This window comes from Alosa sapidissima, chromosome 23 (assembly GCF_018492685.1).
Source record: "Alosa sapidissima isolate fAloSap1 chromosome 23, fAloSap1.pri, whole genome shotgun sequence".
In the NCBI taxonomy this organism is placed as follows: Eukaryota; Metazoa; Chordata; class Actinopteri; order Clupeiformes; family Clupeidae; genus Alosa; species Alosa sapidissima.
Window position 1 is genome coordinate 13200253 of NC_055979.1, and position 18343 is coordinate 13218595.

Sequence of the window (18343 nt, forward strand, 5' to 3'; positions counted from 1 at the left end):
CTGTTTAGGAGCTCCCTAGATCTCACCACCAGAAAAAATCAATTACCTTACCTTAAGAGTGTGCCGTCAAACACAATGTTGAAGATCTCTCAGCAAAATTTTAATCCAATTTAAATCCAAAAATTTAATCTCGGTGGAACCTATTTTTACTACCATATTTCTCTTAAGACTCAATCAGGACGATGCAAGATCAGGATCCAGGCTTTATTCTTTTCAATGAGGGGCCAGTGGCCCTCAAGGGAGAGAAGTACATGTTTGTTTCACCCCATCATGGATTTCACTAGATTCTCAGTATTCTCTGACTTCTCAGACACAGTCTACCAAATTTAAGTTACACACAAAGAGAAGGAGTGACCTACTAGTATGAATATGCAAGGTAAAGGTGTGGTGTGTGGGGGATGTGGCATTTTGGGTGACGTCAAGTCTGGCCAGCTTCTATTGTCTTTTAATTAAAAACTACCCCCTTTCTTGGGAAGTCCTTCAGAGGCCTGGACACATGCTGTTCTACAAACACTAACATTTCACACCTGGTGATAGGCAAAAGGCTATAGACAGGCAAAAGACAAGCTTTCATTGAATTCAAGGATAAACAAAGGATGCTTGCATAGGACAAGGACAGGAGAAATACAGTAGACTATAAAGCTTATTCACAATTCTTTCACAGCTCACATAAACTTACAACTTACATACAGTAAAACAGTACCCACATACCCAAAGTCCAACATAAGCAAACTAGGTTATTTCTCCCTAATGTGGTTTGTATTCACCTGAATAAAAACTAGATGTACAGCATAGCGCACAGTCCTGTACATTCTCTTGCAACTCATGTGTATGTAAATGATTGTGCGCATGTGTGTGTTTGCTTTTGTTTATGTGTGTGCTTCTGTGTGTGTGTGTGTGTGCGCACACGTGTGTCTGTGTGTGTGCGTACGCTTGTGAGTGTGTGTGTGTGTGTGTGTGGGGGGGGGGGGTTGTGTGTGTGTGTGTGTGTGTGTGTGCGTGTGTGTGTGTGTGTGCATGTGTGCGTGCGTGCATGCGTGCATGCACGCATGGAGGGTTGGGTGCAAATCACTTGACTAATGTTATTTTGGATGGATGGAATTAAATGGATGGATTATATTTTTCAGAAACATGACCCCATGGCCATTTTTGACCTTGGTATTTGAGAAATCGTGGCTACGGCTCTGTTTGCGACCTGATGTCTGGAGGATGTGTAGGCTACTGAAGCATGTCTGCTAGGTAATTAGGCCATGTTCCATTTAATGAACAATAAATGAATACACAAGCAGTAGTGCTTTAAAGTCAATTATATGAATTACATGTAAGCCAGTGCAGGGACTTAAGGGAGAAATCCGGCGAGATTTCACATAGATCTCCATTTCTCGAGGCCACTGTACAAAAAATCCCAAAAACAATCATGTCCATGAGGTCCCTTTTACATGCCCACAGAGTGTTGCACTATAGCTGCCTGGCTGCATTAGCTGCTGACTGTAGCAACTCGAGCTAGGTTAAACTGATTGTTTTTGGGGGTTTTTCTGTACCGACAGTACTTGGTGACCTCAAGAAGTGGAGATCTATGTGAGAAGTCGCCGGATTTCTCTAAGTATTAGAGTAATGTGATTACTCTTTTATTTACATTTTCTGTGAGCACCCATCTGCTACATTTTGTATCACCTGAAGCTGTTTTGTGGTCTTTTTAGGAAGGCCTGTGAAAAGCCCACTGCAGTAATCAACCCTGCTAGAGATGCATGAATGAGTTTTTCTAAATCATTTCATTTCACATTTCTAATTCAATGTTTTGATACAAGACCTCTATGTTTGGCTTGTAGAGTGCACATCGGTATTCAGATGATTCAAATGAAGTCACCAAATGATGACTCTTTGCCCGGAAATAATTTTTGAAATATCGTGGCTATCCCCCCTCCTCTTTCATAAAAATTACATTTGGGGGAGCTGATTTGATGAAAGTACTGTTTGCTTGATCTAACCATGTTTCACTTTAAAGTAAAAAATGAAAGTTGTGTGTGCAAAAAAGATCATTAATTGAAAATGTCTTGAAAGAGATCTAATATTCAGAATTGTCCAGTGTTACTGTAGAAGTAATATGATCCGCTGGGGAATTCTGATGTTTTTGTGGTGAAGGTAGCAGGAGATTTGACTAGTTTACTCTGTTCACTCGATCTCTTCTATTTCTTGTTAATATGACAGGAATAGAAAATGCCACAGGCCTACTGAGTTCCAGCTTGTTCTCAAAACTACTATCAGTGCCATACCTATTGCAGGAACCCGGACAATATCCTATAATCATACCAAGGCTGTAGTCTTGTAGTCTATATGAACATAAATATGTGCATTGGTATAGAAAATAAGTCCAGATATCGTGGCTAAAGTAGCAAGTGCGTAAAAGAATAATTCTCAGAAACAATGACCAATCTGTACACCTTTATATATGCTTCCTTTTTCTCACAGTCTGAATTTGACTACTGAAGTCGTGGGCAGTTTAGATAGATAGATAGATACATAGATAGATACTTTATTGATCCCCAGGGGAAATCTTGAGTTTGCCACAGATCAGTTCCAGCAGTGACTTCGTTGTCACCTTCTTGCTGGTATTTCCCAGTATTTGGGCCTACAGTGCATTTCTGTCCACATGGTGTAATTCTATTAAAACACATTACATCTAATAATGTTTAGCACCACTAATTATATAAACAAGCCTAGACTTTTTTTTTATGGCTACTCTTACTCATGATTTTGAAACATTTTATTGGGGTTTTGTGTTAGTGCCGTACCACATTCGGGTCCAAGTGCCTGAGTCCAGCCCAGGTCATTTCCCGATCCCACCCCATCTCTCTCTCCCACTCGCTTCCTGTCACTATCCTATCTGAATAAAGACAAAAACCCCAAAAGCTTGCCCCTTCCTCCTGTGCAACTGAAACTCTCCTGAACGCACATCTCATTGGTGAATGGCTGGGAAAGTTTGTTATGTTTCATGGTCTAGGCTGCACCAGGCTGTTTTTGTGGCCGTTTTTTTTAGCCTGGGCTGTCTACAGAGATCACATTTTTTTTTACAGTGTATTTAGGGGACATGCAGCTAGTCGATTGTAAGGAGATGTTTGCTAGCCTATGTGATAAAAAAAAAATGTTTTAGCTTAGAAACTGTGTAATATCGCTTAGAGCACCTTTGTCAGAGTTGTTTGAAAGTAAGGTGTGCCTCTCTTGGTGTTGAGAATGCTTCCGTTGCGTTGGGGTCATTTTCCTGCATTGTGGGAACTTGCAACAGACATCGTTGCATGTGCTATAGGCTGTTTGTATGTGTCATGTGTTGTCGAATTGATGCAAGTGTTCTCTGTTTTTGCAAGGGTTGTCTGCATTTGTTATGTTGACTTAATTTGAAAGTGTTTTCAGGCCACTGTAACACCAATACCTCTAAACAGGATATCAGGATCAGGATATTCATTGGCCATACACAAGTGAACACACAACAAGGAGGAAGGAAATGTCACCACATCAGTATCACACAAAGGGAAAGCAGACAAATTGCTTACTCTGTCTGCTATTTGGGGGCAGCCGTGGCCACTGGTTAGCGCTTTGGACTTGTAACCGAAGGGTTGACGGTTCAAACCCTGACCAGTAGGAACGGCTGAAGTGCCCTTGAGCAAGGCAACTAACCTCTCATTGCTCCCCGAGCGCCGCTGTAGCAGGCAGCTCACTGCATCGGGATTAGTGTGTGCTACACCTCACTGTATGTTCACTGTGTGCTGAGTGTGTTTCACTAATTCACGGATTTGGATAAATGCAGAGACCAAATTTCCCTCATGGGATCAAAAGAGTAAATACTTATACTTATATGATTCCTCACTAAGTAGTGCTGAATTGCACATTAATATTCAATCAATGATTGCACTTTTTTTAGCAGAGAAAGTTAACTGGATGCAGATCCCAAATCTTTAGGAGTAGATTTTAAATTAGGAATAACACCTGTGTGTGTCAATGACATTTTAGTAGCAGGCAATACTGATGAGACATATGAGATTCTCGAGAAAGCAAAAAGGAAGTGACACTGGGGCATTAGGAAACATGGTGTACACACACACACACACACACACTCTTATCACATCATACTATGGTACATACGACAATGATAAGATCAGTCATTTCAGTAGCATTTATTTTGAGATACCCAAGCCCCTTGCATACTGCCCTTGACTGGGGTAATCTGTCTATCTAGGTGCCTGTCTTCCTGTGCATGTCTGTGTGTTTGGCTCGGCTGCTCTTTTGAAACACATGGCAGCTGATGAACAGGTCTTGCATAAGACCTCACAGAGAGTGAAAGGAGTGGAGGACAGCTCTAATGACACAAGCTGCACCTGCATGTGGGGGTTGCGCTTCAAATGAAGGCACATTCACATACCAACAATTTATGCTATGTAACATAGCTTTTATTAATGGGTAGACTTTTGATTTAAGTCCCATAGATATTCTAGTTTCATTATTACAAGTACATACAGATTTGTGTAAAAATGATATATGGTTATTGTCTTGAGGAATAGGTGCACAGTGAAAAGTGGAGATACATCTTGATTCCCCCCAGCAGATCGGGGGGGGCATTTATCATTTAAAAGAGGTTTACACCCTTGTAGATGCAAAAAACACCTGTTTGAGGGGGTATGGATAGGTTTCTGTCATTCTCTTTGTTGGATATATTGGATATGTCATTGCAAGTTATACCTTTGAAGTGGCCCATTTGTCACAAGACAGTGATTACGCCCACCTGACAGGTCTTTGGAAGGTGATCTTGTTGAACATCCCCCCCCCCACACACACACACACTTGAATGCTTTTATGATTTGAAAGGCATTGCAAGGAAAACAGTCATTAGAGTCATGAACAAGGTGACAGGTCTACATGGCTCACATACTTTTACAGGTCCTTCCATTTATAATACTCAGCACATTAAGGATTATCAAAACATCTCCGTCTCCATATTTGCATGCTCCCTATGATGGCTGAAACAGAGCAGAATTCTTTTTGCAGCCCCCTAACTGCATCCCCCTGATCACATTCTTATCACATTCTTATAAACTTCCAAAATACCAGAGTTATTAGTTTACAGTTGTATCCAAGTTGGTGAATGAGATCTGCCAGTGGTTGATATTTCAATAGTTTGGAATAGTAGCAAGTGTCCATATACAGGTCAAAACAGCAGCCCACCTAAAAAATAAATACAGATTTCATAGCCTCATTTACAATTGCAATGCCAGGAGTGTTTGGAATGTTTTTGAAGTAGTCACTGTCGGATTTTACAGTGATGTGCTTGTAAATCTTGCTGTCAAGTCCATAGTTTATCTTTTGCCAGTCCTTTGCAACCAGATCAACCACATGGTCATGTCTGGCCACATACAGTCCTGTATAATTGTAGCATCCATTTTGATGGGTACAATGTTGCCAGATTGTACCTAGTTGGGCAGCCGTGGCCTACTGGTTAGCACTTCGGACCTGTAACCGGAGGGTTGGCGGTTTGAACCCCGACCAGTAGGCATGGCTGAAGTGCTCTTGAGCAAGGGACCTAACCCCTCACTGCTCCCCGAGTGCCGCTGTTGTTGCAGGCAGCTCACTGCGCCGGGATTAGTGTGTGCTTCACCTCACTGTGTGTTCACTGTGTGCTGAGTGTGTTTCACTAATTCAGGGATTGGGATAAATGCAGAGACCAAATTTCCCTCACGGGATCAAAAGAGTATATATACTTATAGTTGGGAGACACTGTAGTCTTGCTCTCTCTCTCTCTCTCTCTCTCTCTCTCTCTCACACACACACACCTCTATCCGATAGGCTGAACATGCTTTGCCATGACCATATCTATATATTTCCTTTGGTTCCAAGTGTTGCAATCAAAAGAGGAAACACTAGCAAGCAAGAACACACACACACACACACACTAATGCACACTCCTCTTACAAAAAGTCAAATGTAATCACACCCACTATGATTCTACTGATAAGTCAAGACCTGAAACACTCCCTCTGTGCTTGCCAGTGTCTTAGTCTCTCACCACGCGGCCCAACACCATCTCGGGCTCATAGGGGAGGAAAAAAACAAAACATCTATATCCTCTTCTGCTTTCCAAGGTAAGTTGATATTCTTCCTCAGAGCCATTTGATCTGTTTTAGTGCTCTTTTCTTTTCTGTTTATTTTTGTTTAAACACTGTATAATTTCCAACTGAACTGAGCACACTTTAGCACTGATAGGACTTTCTTTTTAAAGGTGTGTTCTCATACCATACACGCATATTGGGTAGGCGGACACTTGTGTGGAAAGGTACAGTGTACTTAGCACTCAACAGAGCCCAGAGGCGAGAGAGAAAATTCCTTTCACCTGACTCCACATTTACTCAACTGTAACAATGCCAGGCCAACAGACGCACATGATCTACAGTGCTTGAGAGAGAGATTCATATTGGAGAAATCAAGACATTGTGTCTATTCTTAATTATCAGAATGCATTAAAACACCCCTGTAAGGTCCTGAGAAAATACTTGAAAATAATGTTTTTTCTTTTCTTAAATAGGCTACACTGTTTTTTCCCCTCATAGTTAGAAGACAAGAGCCAGATGCAGAACTAGTTGATGTAGTTGTGTGGTTTATCTGTTCTGCATTCATAATGTTATTTTAGAGCTTTCCCATCCATTCGTCTCATACAAAAGCTATATTTCAACATGCCTCCAAAGTAAACATCAGAAATGTTTGGCCTGAGCATTTAATCACATCAAATAAAATATTGCCATGTAAACCACCACAGTAGTTGTGTTTCCATTGGAATAGGTTTTAAAGGCTTAATATGAATACAAAGCGACTACACAAGTGACTTCATAGATATTCACTGGATAAAACTAGGATTTCCATTTTTTCCTGTTGGCTGTAGCCTACTGCACCAGCCAACCCACTTTGTTATTTTGACATGGTGAATTGAATTTCATTATAAACCCTGATGAAATTATAAGACACAAGCACCAACTTGTGCCCTGTGTGCTTGCCTGGGCACTTTTCTCCTTCCTCCTCAGAGCCTCCCCATGTCTACCCTGGCGCCGCCTCTCAATGGCAGCAATATCACCATTATGGCAGACCCCTGGATGTCGGAGACGTCGCGTGTGCTGCAGATCATTGTGACATTGGTCATTATTTTGGTGGGCGTGCCGCTGAACGCGCTGGTGGTGTGGGTGCTGGGCGTGCGCCGCTGGTTCTCCAGGTCCAAACGTCAAAGCGGAGAGACGCGGGGCGCCAGCAGCTTCCGCGTGTACGTGGTCAACCTGGCGCTTGCCGACCTCGTGCTGTTGCTGCGCACGCCCCTCATGTTGGGCTACCTGGCACACCACTTCTCCTGGCCGATGGGGCTGCACGCGTGCCGCCTGGTCATGTTCCTGCGCGCCCTGGGGCTGTACGCCGCCTCGTGCCTGCTGTGCGCCGTGGCGCTGGAGCGCTGCCTGTGCCTGCTGAGGCCCGTCTGGGCCAGTCTGAAGCGCCCGCGCTGGGCCGTGCCCCTCGCATGCGGCCTGCTCTGGCTGCTGGCGTTCTGCCTGGCCGCTCCGTACCTGAAGACCGCCGAACTGAAGAACTGGGGCGGCAAGTGGCAGTGCCTGGAGAGCGACCCCAAGTCCACTACGGGCCACGGCTTCTTCATCACAGAGACCATCTTCGGCTTCCTGCTACCCGTGGTCATCTTCTTGTCCTGCAACCTGGCGGTGCTGGTCAGCGCCAAGCGTGCCGAGACCAGCATGATGTCGCCAACTGCGTCGGCGACGAAGCCGCCGCTGGGCTCTGTCTCGACCTCGATGTCGGCCAGTCAGAGCTACACAGCACGCCGCCTGGTGCGCCTCTACCGGGTTCTGCTGCTCACCATGCTCCTCTTCCTAATCTGCTGGGTGCCGTACTTCACCTTCCGCTTCCTGCGCTGGCTCACGGCCATTCGGGCGGACCTGAAGTCCATGAACAATGTGGCTGTGAAGGGTTACTACGTGTCGCTCTTCATGGTCTACGTGAAGAGTGTGTTTAACCCCATCCTGTACGTGTTTGCTGCGAGAGGCCTCGGACGGACAATGCGCGCCTCCCTGTTGTCTGCGGTGGAACGAGTCTTCAACGAGGATAACTCAGAGTCACTACGCAGGAAATCGATGCGTCGTAAAGACTCCCAGATTTAACACTGTGAGTAAGAGATTAGGGTAACTATAAGGACTGTATAGAAGGGCACTGAAACTGTTTGTTTTGTGAGTTTGCATGGACTGGATTTTTAAATAACCCATTAAATATATAGTGCTTTATCTAGATACCCAAAGTGTTTCACCAAGCACGACCAATGCGTAGCACCGACCTGGCTGATGCACGGCAGCCATTTGGCAGAAAGCTCCAGCTCGAGAGAATGTATGAGAATGTATATAATGAACGTAATGTCGTCTTTGTATTCTATATATGTTCTTTCTGTGAATTGTCTGTTCTCATGTTTTGTTTTGTACTTATGTCTACAGTTGAACAAGAAAACAAGAGCAGTGTTTTATTTTTGCTAATGATTTATATTTTGCATTTTGTATTAAAACTAAAAATGCACAGACAAACGAAAAACAACAACAGTTTCTGGTGTTGTGAACATTGATTCAGCTCTGATCATGCACTACACAGGTGACGTGACAAACACAGTGGTGAGATATCTGATAAAGAAGATCCTGTTTGAAAGTGACAAACACTTTGATGCAAATAGAGCAAAAATGCCCCAGAGTAGGATGGGGCAGTACAGCAGGGTTTCAGAACTACACTCAATGCATATGGGGCAGTTAGAGCAGGGTTTTAGAGCTACACTCAATGCATATGGGGCAGTAGAGCAGGGTTTTAGAGGTACACTCAATGCATATGGGTGCTTAAAAAAGGGGTTAGGGGTAAGTGCAGAAGCCCAGTCTTGATTAGAAGGAGACCACAAGGAGCATAGTTGGTGTAAAGGCACTATTGAGAGGCAGACCACAAGGTGGTTGAATCATTTATGGCTGTTGAGGGCGGCTAGGCGCTGGTCGGTGTGTTCATGCGCAAGCTCCATAAAAGTATTCAGCTGCTGGATTTCTGGCATGTTCTGCAGCGATTTCACCATAGCATCCCTGTTTGGCAATAACTTCATCAGCCTCTCCTGAGTGACAGATAGAGACAATGTTAATGCAATCATAGCCCCTGAAGCTAAAAAACAAAAACAAATCTAACCAATGAGGGGGAGCCTGACTGTAGCATTCATACATAAAAGATACAGCATACATCAGATTATCAGTTTACATGATTTAATTTGTCTAATGGAATTGTAATTCATTTGTCTAATGTCTTGAATTTCCCCTGGGGATCAATAAAGTATCTATCTATCTATCTATCTATCTGGACAAAAATTTAATTTATAACAAGCCACTGAACTTATTGGATGATGACGTTTCCCAGGCAACTGACACAACCTTGTCTTGACCTTGTCTGATACAACCCAATTGTTGCTATGAGTTTTACTGGCGAGACAGCAAAATCTGGAGGTGCCATATTGTTAATCACACATCCAGTTGAAAACACTTGATTAATTTGAGTTTACAACTGCGCACGGAGTACACAGAGTGCTACAATAGTTGCATTAGGAACTTCCTGTGATCGTACATTAGATTTCCTTTTTCTACAGAGAGAGAGCAGTACCCACTGACCACAGAACTTCCTGTTTCTTGGAACCATTTTTTCACTGTTGTGTGATCACCTCACTGAAGTCCTTAAGGTCTTTCTGGTAATACTGCGATGGAGGCCTCTTTTTGCTGAACCGTGTAAAATTCTCTATAGAGTCTAGTAATACAAGTTCTGCTTTTAAGTCCTATCTGTCAAAGAGAACCATGGTGTTGACCACTCCAGACTGTTTATGCAAGAGCGCAAGACTGTGGTATTTTCTTTCCTCACTACTGCACATGACTGGTGAAAAGTAGTTAGCCAATTCCGAGGGCCCCTGAAAAAACATGCAATACAGCCAACTAACAAACACAGAGAACTGTGCCTAAAGGGGCACAGGATCATTACAGTTTTGCTGAACTAGATAAAAACCTTCTGCTTAGGCATGGGCGACTGATTCGGTCAGAAAGAACGAATCCCGAAGGTGAACGACGAGAACTGATTCCCAAAACAAGAGAACTGGTTATTTTTTAACATACAAAAATATGGTCAGGTAATAAAAGATACAAACGAATAGAGCTTCATCTCCCTCGACCGTATATCGTGATTGAGTCTAAAACGTGAATGAGAGTACTACAGCAGGTAGCAACCGCGTTGCCATGGGTAAACAAATGATAGGCCTGGCTTTACTTACGTGCCTGCCTGCCAGCGCTAGAACTTGGAAGACGCCATTTGATTCTTACTGCATTCCATTCAGTATATTTATGAAAAGAGGCATGTATGTGCTTAATATTATGCTTGATATTTACATAAATGATGTAACAGACCATATGACAACCAGAGACGGTGTTCTAAGGATATTTGACTTAAGACAACCGAGATGGTGTTCTAAAGCATATACTGACTTAAGGAACTGAAGGAATGGAAAGAACGATTTGTGAAGGTGAAGGGAACTGAAAGAACTGAATAGAATCATTTGGCCCATGCCTGTTCTGCTCCCTTATGTGACAACAAGATGCGGTTTCAACTCATACATTGTGAAGGAACCATTTTAAATTCAAAGTTTGTACTGTCACCTACCTTTTTTTCCATCGGTCGCTTCACCGAAAGCCTAGCCCTCAAAAAAGGTAATTGAGCACTTTAGTGGTTATGACCATATTGAGCACAGTAGTGGCTATGACCATATCAGTGACTATGTAACTACATGGAAACGGTCCAAATGATGCCTGTGGCTTGCACAGTAATAGCGTTACTGAAGGCTATCTCTAGTCTCACGCTGAAGTCCTGTGGGAATTCAGTTGTTGCAGGAAATGGTACACAGTAGTGTGCAGATCGGAGCGTAGTGTGTGAAGAGTGAAGATCGGAGGTGTTCACAAGGGAAGAAGCTTGGAGTAATTTTTTTGCTGATCCAATGGAAAACCTAACTATGGAGACTATAGCTGATATAGAACACACGGAAGAGGCTTTCGAGTTTGATCGTCATCCTGATTTATTCAAACCAGAGTATACTGACGAAGAACTAGCCTCACAAGAGTTGGAAAGAACAAGACAGACAGAGGGGCAACAGGCAGATGAAGCAGCTGCTCCAAGAACACAGAGTTCGGGCAAATGGAAGTGTTTGTGTGGGTGCTGTGACCCAATGCCTTCATTAACGCTATACATAGTCACTATAGTCACGCTATACATAGTTACATAGTCACTGATATGGTCATAACCACTACAGTGCTCAATTGCCTATATTTGAGAGGGAAATAAACTTTTCATTGCGAAGGCATTAGCTCTGTGATCGAGTCTTCTAGGCTTTCGGTGAAGTGACCGATGGAAAAAGAGGTAGGTGACAGTACAAACTTTAAATTTAAATGTTTTCTTCACAATGTATGAGTTGAAAATGCATTTTTTTGTCACGTAAGGGCCCTGTTCATGTTGCACAGAAATTTTAATTGCATTTTGTGTCTGTTAAGTGGAACAAAGGCACTCTTTAGAACATGCCCCCAAAACTGGCATTGTAGCTAACTGGGGGCTCTGGCCATTAGCTGCAGCAACTCCAGTTTGCTAGCACTGATTTTTGACATTTTTTCCCCCTACAGACAGTACTCGGTGACATCTAGCGATCAAGATGCAGGTAAAATTAGTTATCAGAAATTTAAGGCCATTATATAATATCATCCATGAATCATTCTGAATTCCAGCACAGTGCCTGAGAACTTTAACCCCTGCAGTAGACAAGGAGACAATTTATTCAACACTCTTCATGGACATAAACCTATACATTTACAGCTCTCCATAGAGCCACTGATCACCTCATGGAACATTACAAAGCATATAGCCACACGGCAGTTCTAACCTGCAGCGGCTGTTCCGTTTCAGAGCGAGGAGGCAGGGGAGGAAGATGGAGAACCGTCTGCTCTCTCCTCTGTAGAACCTGAAAGTAAGTAATAAGAAAGTGAAAGAAAGAAAGAAAATGAATTGACATGCCGATGCCCTGCAGCAAAGCAATTTCAGGTATCAGGATGGCCATGAAAGTTTTCTAATGAGTGGGTTGCATGGAGTGACAGTATATGTGCTTGTTTGTTTGTTTGTATGTGTGATGGTGTTATTTCAGTTAGCCTATTAGCTGGTTTGATTTGCATTGAGCTCAATGAGCATTAAACCAGCTAATAGGCTAACTGAAATAACACCATGCCAATCTCTAGGTATGGTGAAGTGTATGTGATGATATGGGGCTATTTTAATTCCAAAGGCCAAAGGAAAATTTATCAGGATGCATTGTATCCTGGATCCATGAAATAACTGGCCTTTAAAAATAAAAATCTGCCTGCCTCTATGGGAATTTAATATAGGGGTCGAATACTTATGACCCCTGTATTTTAAGGAAGAACATTTGTGGTGCAGCCGTGGCCTACCGGTTAGCGCTTCGGACTTATAACCGGAGGGTTGCCGGTTCGAACCCCGACCAGTAGGCACGGCTGAAGTGCCCTTGAGCAAGGCACCTAACCCCTCACTGCTCCCCAAGCGCCGCTGTTGTTGCAGGCAGCTCACTGCGCAGGGATTAGTGTGTGCTTCACCTCACTGTGTGTTCACTGTGTTTCACTAATTCACGGATTGGGATAAATGCAGAGACCAAATTTCCCTCACGGGATCAAAAGAGTATATATACTTATACTTATTTATTTACGATACATTATTCATTCACAAAGAGAATTGGATATTAAAGGTTGGATATTTCCTCATTTTTTTACTTGAGGCATTAAGATCAATTTCCAAAAGATAATTTTATAATCCTCTTTTTTAGTCAACTTTAGCATGGGTTCAAAAACGTATGAGCCTAACTGTGTGTATGTATGTATGTATGTGTGTGTGTGTGTGTGTGTGTGTGTGTGTATGTATGATACATAGACTGTATAGAACAGTCTATGGTATGTACCGTATGTACAGTGTGTGTGTGTGTGTGTGTGTGTGTGAGTGTGTGTGTCTGTCTCTCGGTTTACCTCGTGTGATTTCTCCTCCTGCTCCTCCATCCTGGATCTCAGAAGCCTGCATTCCTCGTCCATTCTGTCTCTCGTCACCTCCAACTCTTCCAGGGTGCTGACCACAGACCTGTGGTTCTCCTGAGTGTGCAAACACACACACACACACACGAACACACACACACAGAAAGAGACACAGACACACACACACACACATCAAAACGCACCCAAAGAGTTTAACTCACATTTGGATATACTGTACATGTGTACAAACACTCAACATATCAATAAATCCAACCGCAGATGGAAAACTCACACTATTAAACACACTCTGCCTGCAGCACATTTCAGACATGCCATCTCTTCTGATATGTCACCTCTACTGATATGTCACCTCTACTTCCTCTGCCTTCCTCACCGTCAGTGCTCCGAGTCTCTTTTCCCCCTCTTCCGCCTTCAAGCTCTCTGCCTGGTACTGCCGTGACACGTGCCCCAGGTCCACTTGTTTCCGTGGGGGCACTGTGAGCTGGACACAGCGGTCCAGGAATCTGTCCAAAGGGGAGTGAAAGCATGTGATATCCATGGCCCTATGGACATATCACTGTATGCTCCAGGTGCGACTGCAGCTGCGGCTTGTTGTGACAGGTCTATGAAACATTAACACAAATTGACTGCGGACATAATTCTAGGTGAGCCTTGGACGAAAGTATACAGTGTATAGTGTTGATATTTGAGTAAAACAGCCAAACAATCAAACCCTCCGTTCCATACTAAAGAAGGAACATGCTGTTTGGCTGGAAAAGTGTATGGATGTGTCCGTGCCAATTTGTTTGCCATATTTTTGACCACTTTTTTCCCACAAACCAGATGGATTGCGGCACGAGGAGAATTTTGCTGAATCTGACTGCAATCTTCAAGCTGCCAAGTGATGGGAGGAAACTGGCCCCGGACCCTGATGAGTGTTGCTTGCTGAAACTTTGGTTAACAAATAATTTAAGACAAAGGAGTGTGCGGCCACTCCTTATTTATAGGGCTGGGTATCGTTCAAAATGTTTCGATGCGGTGCCAATTTCAATACCTTGATTTCGATGCCGGTTCCTACACGATACTTTTTCCGATACCATATGTTTGTAAATGAAATTCAACAACAAAAATACATTCTCCTTTAGCAGTGAAACATCTGTACATCTGTAAAAATATTACAAATAAACAATATATAAGATATTATTGCTACTTAACATCTGCAGCATTAAAGTGAAGAAATGTAAATGCAGCCTAACAGATTAGTGCAAAATGTTTTAAGTACAAGTACCATTTTGTTTTGTTGGCATCCATCTTAATGAAGTAGAGCCACACTTTGATTTCTTTGACATTTATTACACTACGTGAAAAACAATACACCTCTCCGGACACACACCCCTTTGAATACAATGTCTCCATGCTTTTTTTCCTATGGCAAAATAACGCAGATTTTGGATAATCACGCCTTCCAAACTGTCAATATAGAGATCTGAAATGCAGTCAGATGTTTTGCTCTACACACATTTGTCATCTGACATGTAGTGGCTTTTTTGTTAAGAGAGTTAAGTTCTCCTCAGCACCAAACTCCTTAGCACCATAGACAGAAGCATGTCACATTTTAAAAGGAGTTTACCCACAATTAGCAACTTTAGCATAACAATGCAGCTGCCACGAAACCGAGCGTGATGTCTGTGGATAAAGCCACACTGTCACACTGTCTTCACACTATGTGGAGAAGAGATATTTGTTCTAATGCAAGACAGCATTGTGAATAATGCTTGTCACTTGAGGGAAACCATAAACCTTTAAATAGCTAGCATAATTAGCTAATCAATGCTAATCGGTGGCCAGCTATTTAGAGACAAAAGGACACAATTTAGCCCAGAAACCATTCATTGTGGTGTGGATGATGTCGTAGCTGGTGAGAGAGAGTTCTCAAAAACAAAGGGGAGAAGTCTTATATCTTGGTAATTATGCTAGCACCACAGATGGCATACCTTTCTGTTTCTGAAGTAATGTTCAAAGATCGTTCATTTCAACCCTCCTTCTGTGTGACCTGTGTAACTTTACGTGAGGCAGCCAATCAGCAGCCACTTTAGATCTCTTCACACAATTGTTAATTGGCTAACAGACGCTAAGATTTATTTCTTTGGGTATCGGAATTTGGCACCGAAATTTTTTTCGATATACGATAGGATCGGAGTGTTTCAGTCGGTGCCATAAAAGCATTGACATTCGGTGCCCAGCCCTACTTATATAGTTCATGATATCATCCTTATCAGCACCTCTGTTTGGCTATGCGCTTCCTCATTTAGTCTTTCATCTAAATTAGTCCTCTTACCTTTCTTTCAAAATATTCAGATGTTTCTGAGTCTCCTCTTTCTCCTTTATTCTCATTGACAGGACAGAGCTAAACAAGGTGAAGAATGAGAAAACAAGAGCGAGACAGAGAGAGAAAGAGAGACAGAAAGAGAGAGAAAGAGAGGACAGTATGAGTAACACATCAACACAGCGGTGACCACAGTAGACCAATGATCAAAGAGATTCTCATGGTAGCACTCACAGCACTGACAGCCCTAGCATCTTATCTAGGGCCGCAATGATAGGCTGGGCCAACGCTTTCCATTTCTCTCGGCCTCTGAACTTGTTTATGTCAGCTGATGATGGAGGCCCTGATTAAAAAAAAAAAAACAGCTTTCATAAAAACAGATCAGAAACTGCGGATGATGAATACAGTGATTAACAAATGCTGCATCTGACGCACTTCAAAGTATGAATGCAGTAGTGATCTTTGGTTGGCATGGAGGGAATGCACTTAGGGTGGCAAGGCTTTGGTGACAGAATTAGATACCATTTACTGTAGATAGACTGATAGTACAAAAGGTTGCTAGTGTGGTGATTTTATCTAGACATAATAACTTGTGTAACTTGTGTGGATAGGAACGCCTCCCAGGCCCCTGAGAGCATAAAAGAAAGAGCTCAGGCACACTCAGATCAGATCTCATCGGGGTAGCAGCTGCCACTCATCACTCTATTGCCTGACGGTTCAGTCCTGACGCTGTTTGGATTGTATTATCACTGCAATACGGTGAATAAAGGATCAACAGTCTTCAGCTTCTCTCGTCTTGGTGTTCTCCTTCGGGTCTTTGACATCAGAGTGCTAGTTGGATTGGAGGTTCGGGAAAGTGGATAGTTTTTCCACGACACTAGCTAGCAAGCTTGCGAGATAACTATTCATCCAGCTATAACTATTTAGCTGCAGCACATTATTTACACAGAACAGAGACAAGGCAGACACAAAAGCACTGTACAAAAATATAAATATACAAACTATACTTCCACATGAAAAATAAATCTAATAAAAAATAATTTAAGATACCCTGATAATATGTTAATAATATTGAGTAAGGCAGGGTGAATGGGTATATGCCTATCAAACGATTTTGGTTTTCCGTCATTTAGGATTTTTGCGATTTGCAATATGGATATCATAACATATGACTCAAAATATTTGAAAAATGATTTAATAGCAAAAATGAAAGTAAAAAGACTGTGACAGCATACAACTATGGATTTGCATATTATTTCGAGGATATTTTAACCCAAGACCCCTTCCATCCCACCAATGTTCTTAAACATGTTCTTAATTTCATAGGCTACTTACTTTTCCTTTTCTTCACCTGCTGTTGCTTCACTCCTTCACTGCTGGTACCAGGCTCCTAAAACATTTCATGGTGTGAGGTATTATCATACCATTATTATAGGGTGGTAAATTCAAATACAGTAGCCATGCCATGTATCAAAATAAAATACTGTATTTTTGCAATTTAAAAATACTAAAAAATTAGGATGGATGATCATGCCACTGATCCTGTTACATGCTTACTGATGATTACATTTCTCAAGAAAAAGCAGTTGCTCAATATCAAAGGGAATGAGCCAGAACAACAATACCCAGGAACATTGCCTAGCAACATTGCTCAGAAAGGTGCCTTGTGTATCATCAGCTTTGGAGGACACATACACTTCACAGTCAAAGTTGCTCCAAAGTTCTAAAAAAAATCTACCAAAAACAGGCAAACCTATAAATGTGGGTGAACAAGTAATCAAAGTAATGTGGCTGGCTGAGTGAGTGGGTTGGTGTGAGAGAGGGAGTGTATTGTGTGTGTGTGTGTGTGTGTGTGTGTGTGTGTGTGTGTGTGTGCGCGTGTGTGTGTGAGCAATCTACACCTTAGGCTACTCATCTACACTGGATCATATTCCTGAGTCAATACTCTGATCTGGGCAAATTAATAAGTCAGCACCAGTCAGAAGCTAGCTACATTCATTGCTTTGCACTTTTATGATGTCATCACATGATCAAAAGTATAGGTTTTACCAAAATATTTGGCAGTATTTTTAAACTACACTAAAAAATATACGCCTATAAAGTGTGTTGAATGATAGTCATTTTCTTCAATCCAGTACAAGTGACAAAATACTACTTTGTATTTGAAAAACATGTAGGCCTATCATACTGCCCCCACCATAAAAAATTGCCCCCCACCTCAGAGGTTGTCGGAACATTTTTTGTACTCCGTCCTCTGCCTTGCGGGGCTTTGGTAGATTTTCTTCCAGATCCTCTAACCGGCTTCATAATGATTGGCATCAAATCATCAAAGCCACTCCATGGAAACAGGCAAGTTTATGATTTGCTGATGAAGCATAGCATAATGTTAGGTTTGATAACAGACTGACCGTATTCAACAACGCTAAACAAATGTAACGTTAACTTATTTCCAGAGTTAACATGTTGTTACCCAATTACATTTGGGATACGAAGGATTTTCATGATATCTGATATCTCTAGGCTACTAGCCGACTGTTACCAATGGCAAAAAGTTCATCTTTACGTTAGCATAAAGGGCTAACGCCACTGCAGACAGTACACAAACTTCGCGAAACTGAAGTTCTTTAATGGTTCGCGGTCGAATATACGTCTACGCGATTAAAACACATGTGATACAATGTTGTCATAGAAAAGTAAGAAATGAAGTTGTTAACTGTAAATGGCGATAACGTTATACACCATTTAACCAGACATTCTCTGATTCAACTCACCCCTTCGCGGGAAATTCTTCAAACTGCTGTGTTCTGCGCATGCGTACATAGCTAACTAGCACTGACACTCGGCCAACACTCATGCGTCACTG

At 42.3% G+C, this 18343-nt stretch overlaps 2 protein-coding genes across 2 annotated transcripts; one reads left to right on the forward strand and one right to left on the reverse strand.

The window, feature by feature from the left end:
* Window positions 1-6005: 6005 nt before the first annotated feature.
* On the forward strand, window positions 6006-8397 carry LOC121698712 (C3a anaphylatoxin chemotactic receptor). Its single transcript, XM_042081030.1, has 2 exons — window positions 6006-6128; window positions 7062-8397. Exon 2 carries the CDS (start codon window positions 7071-7073, stop codon window positions 8193-8195), a length of 1125 nt encoding a protein of 374 aa, XP_041936964.1. The 5' UTR covers window positions 6006-6128; window positions 7062-7070; the 3' UTR covers window positions 8196-8397.
* Window positions 8398-9010: 613 nt separating this feature from the next.
* Window positions 9011-18343, reverse strand: LOC121698713 (centromere protein Q). Its single transcript, XM_042081031.1, has 9 exons — window positions 18252-18343; window positions 17698-17845; window positions 16816-16870; window positions 15715-15823; window positions 15493-15561; window positions 13549-13678; window positions 13152-13271; window positions 12008-12085; window positions 9011-9166 (listed from the first exon to the last, which is right to left on the reverse strand). The coding sequence occupies exons 2-9, from the start codon at window positions 17797-17799 to the stop codon at window positions 9020-9022; spliced, it is 810 nt and encodes a 269-aa protein (XP_041936965.1). The 5' UTR covers window positions 17800-17845; window positions 18252-18343; the 3' UTR covers window positions 9011-9019.

Excerpts from the sequence above, each read along its gene's own strand:
- LOC121698712 (XM_042081030.1), top strand. The coding sequence starts at position 7,071 with ATGTCTACCCTGGCGCCGCCTCTCAATGGCAGCAATATCACCATTATG.
- LOC121698713 (XM_042081031.1), bottom strand. The coding sequence starts at position 17,799 with ATGCCAATCATTATGAAGCCGGTTAGAGGATCTGGAAGAAAATCTACC. Across the intron at positions 12,086-13,151 it reads AGGAGGAGAAATCACACGAG|GTTCTACAGAGGAGAGAGCA; the intron begins GTAAACCGAGAG and ends ACTTACTTTCAG. Across the intron at positions 9,167-12,007 it reads AAACGGAACAGCCGCTGCAG|GAGAGGCTGATGAAGTTATT; the intron begins GTTAGAACTGCC and ends TCTGTCACTCAG.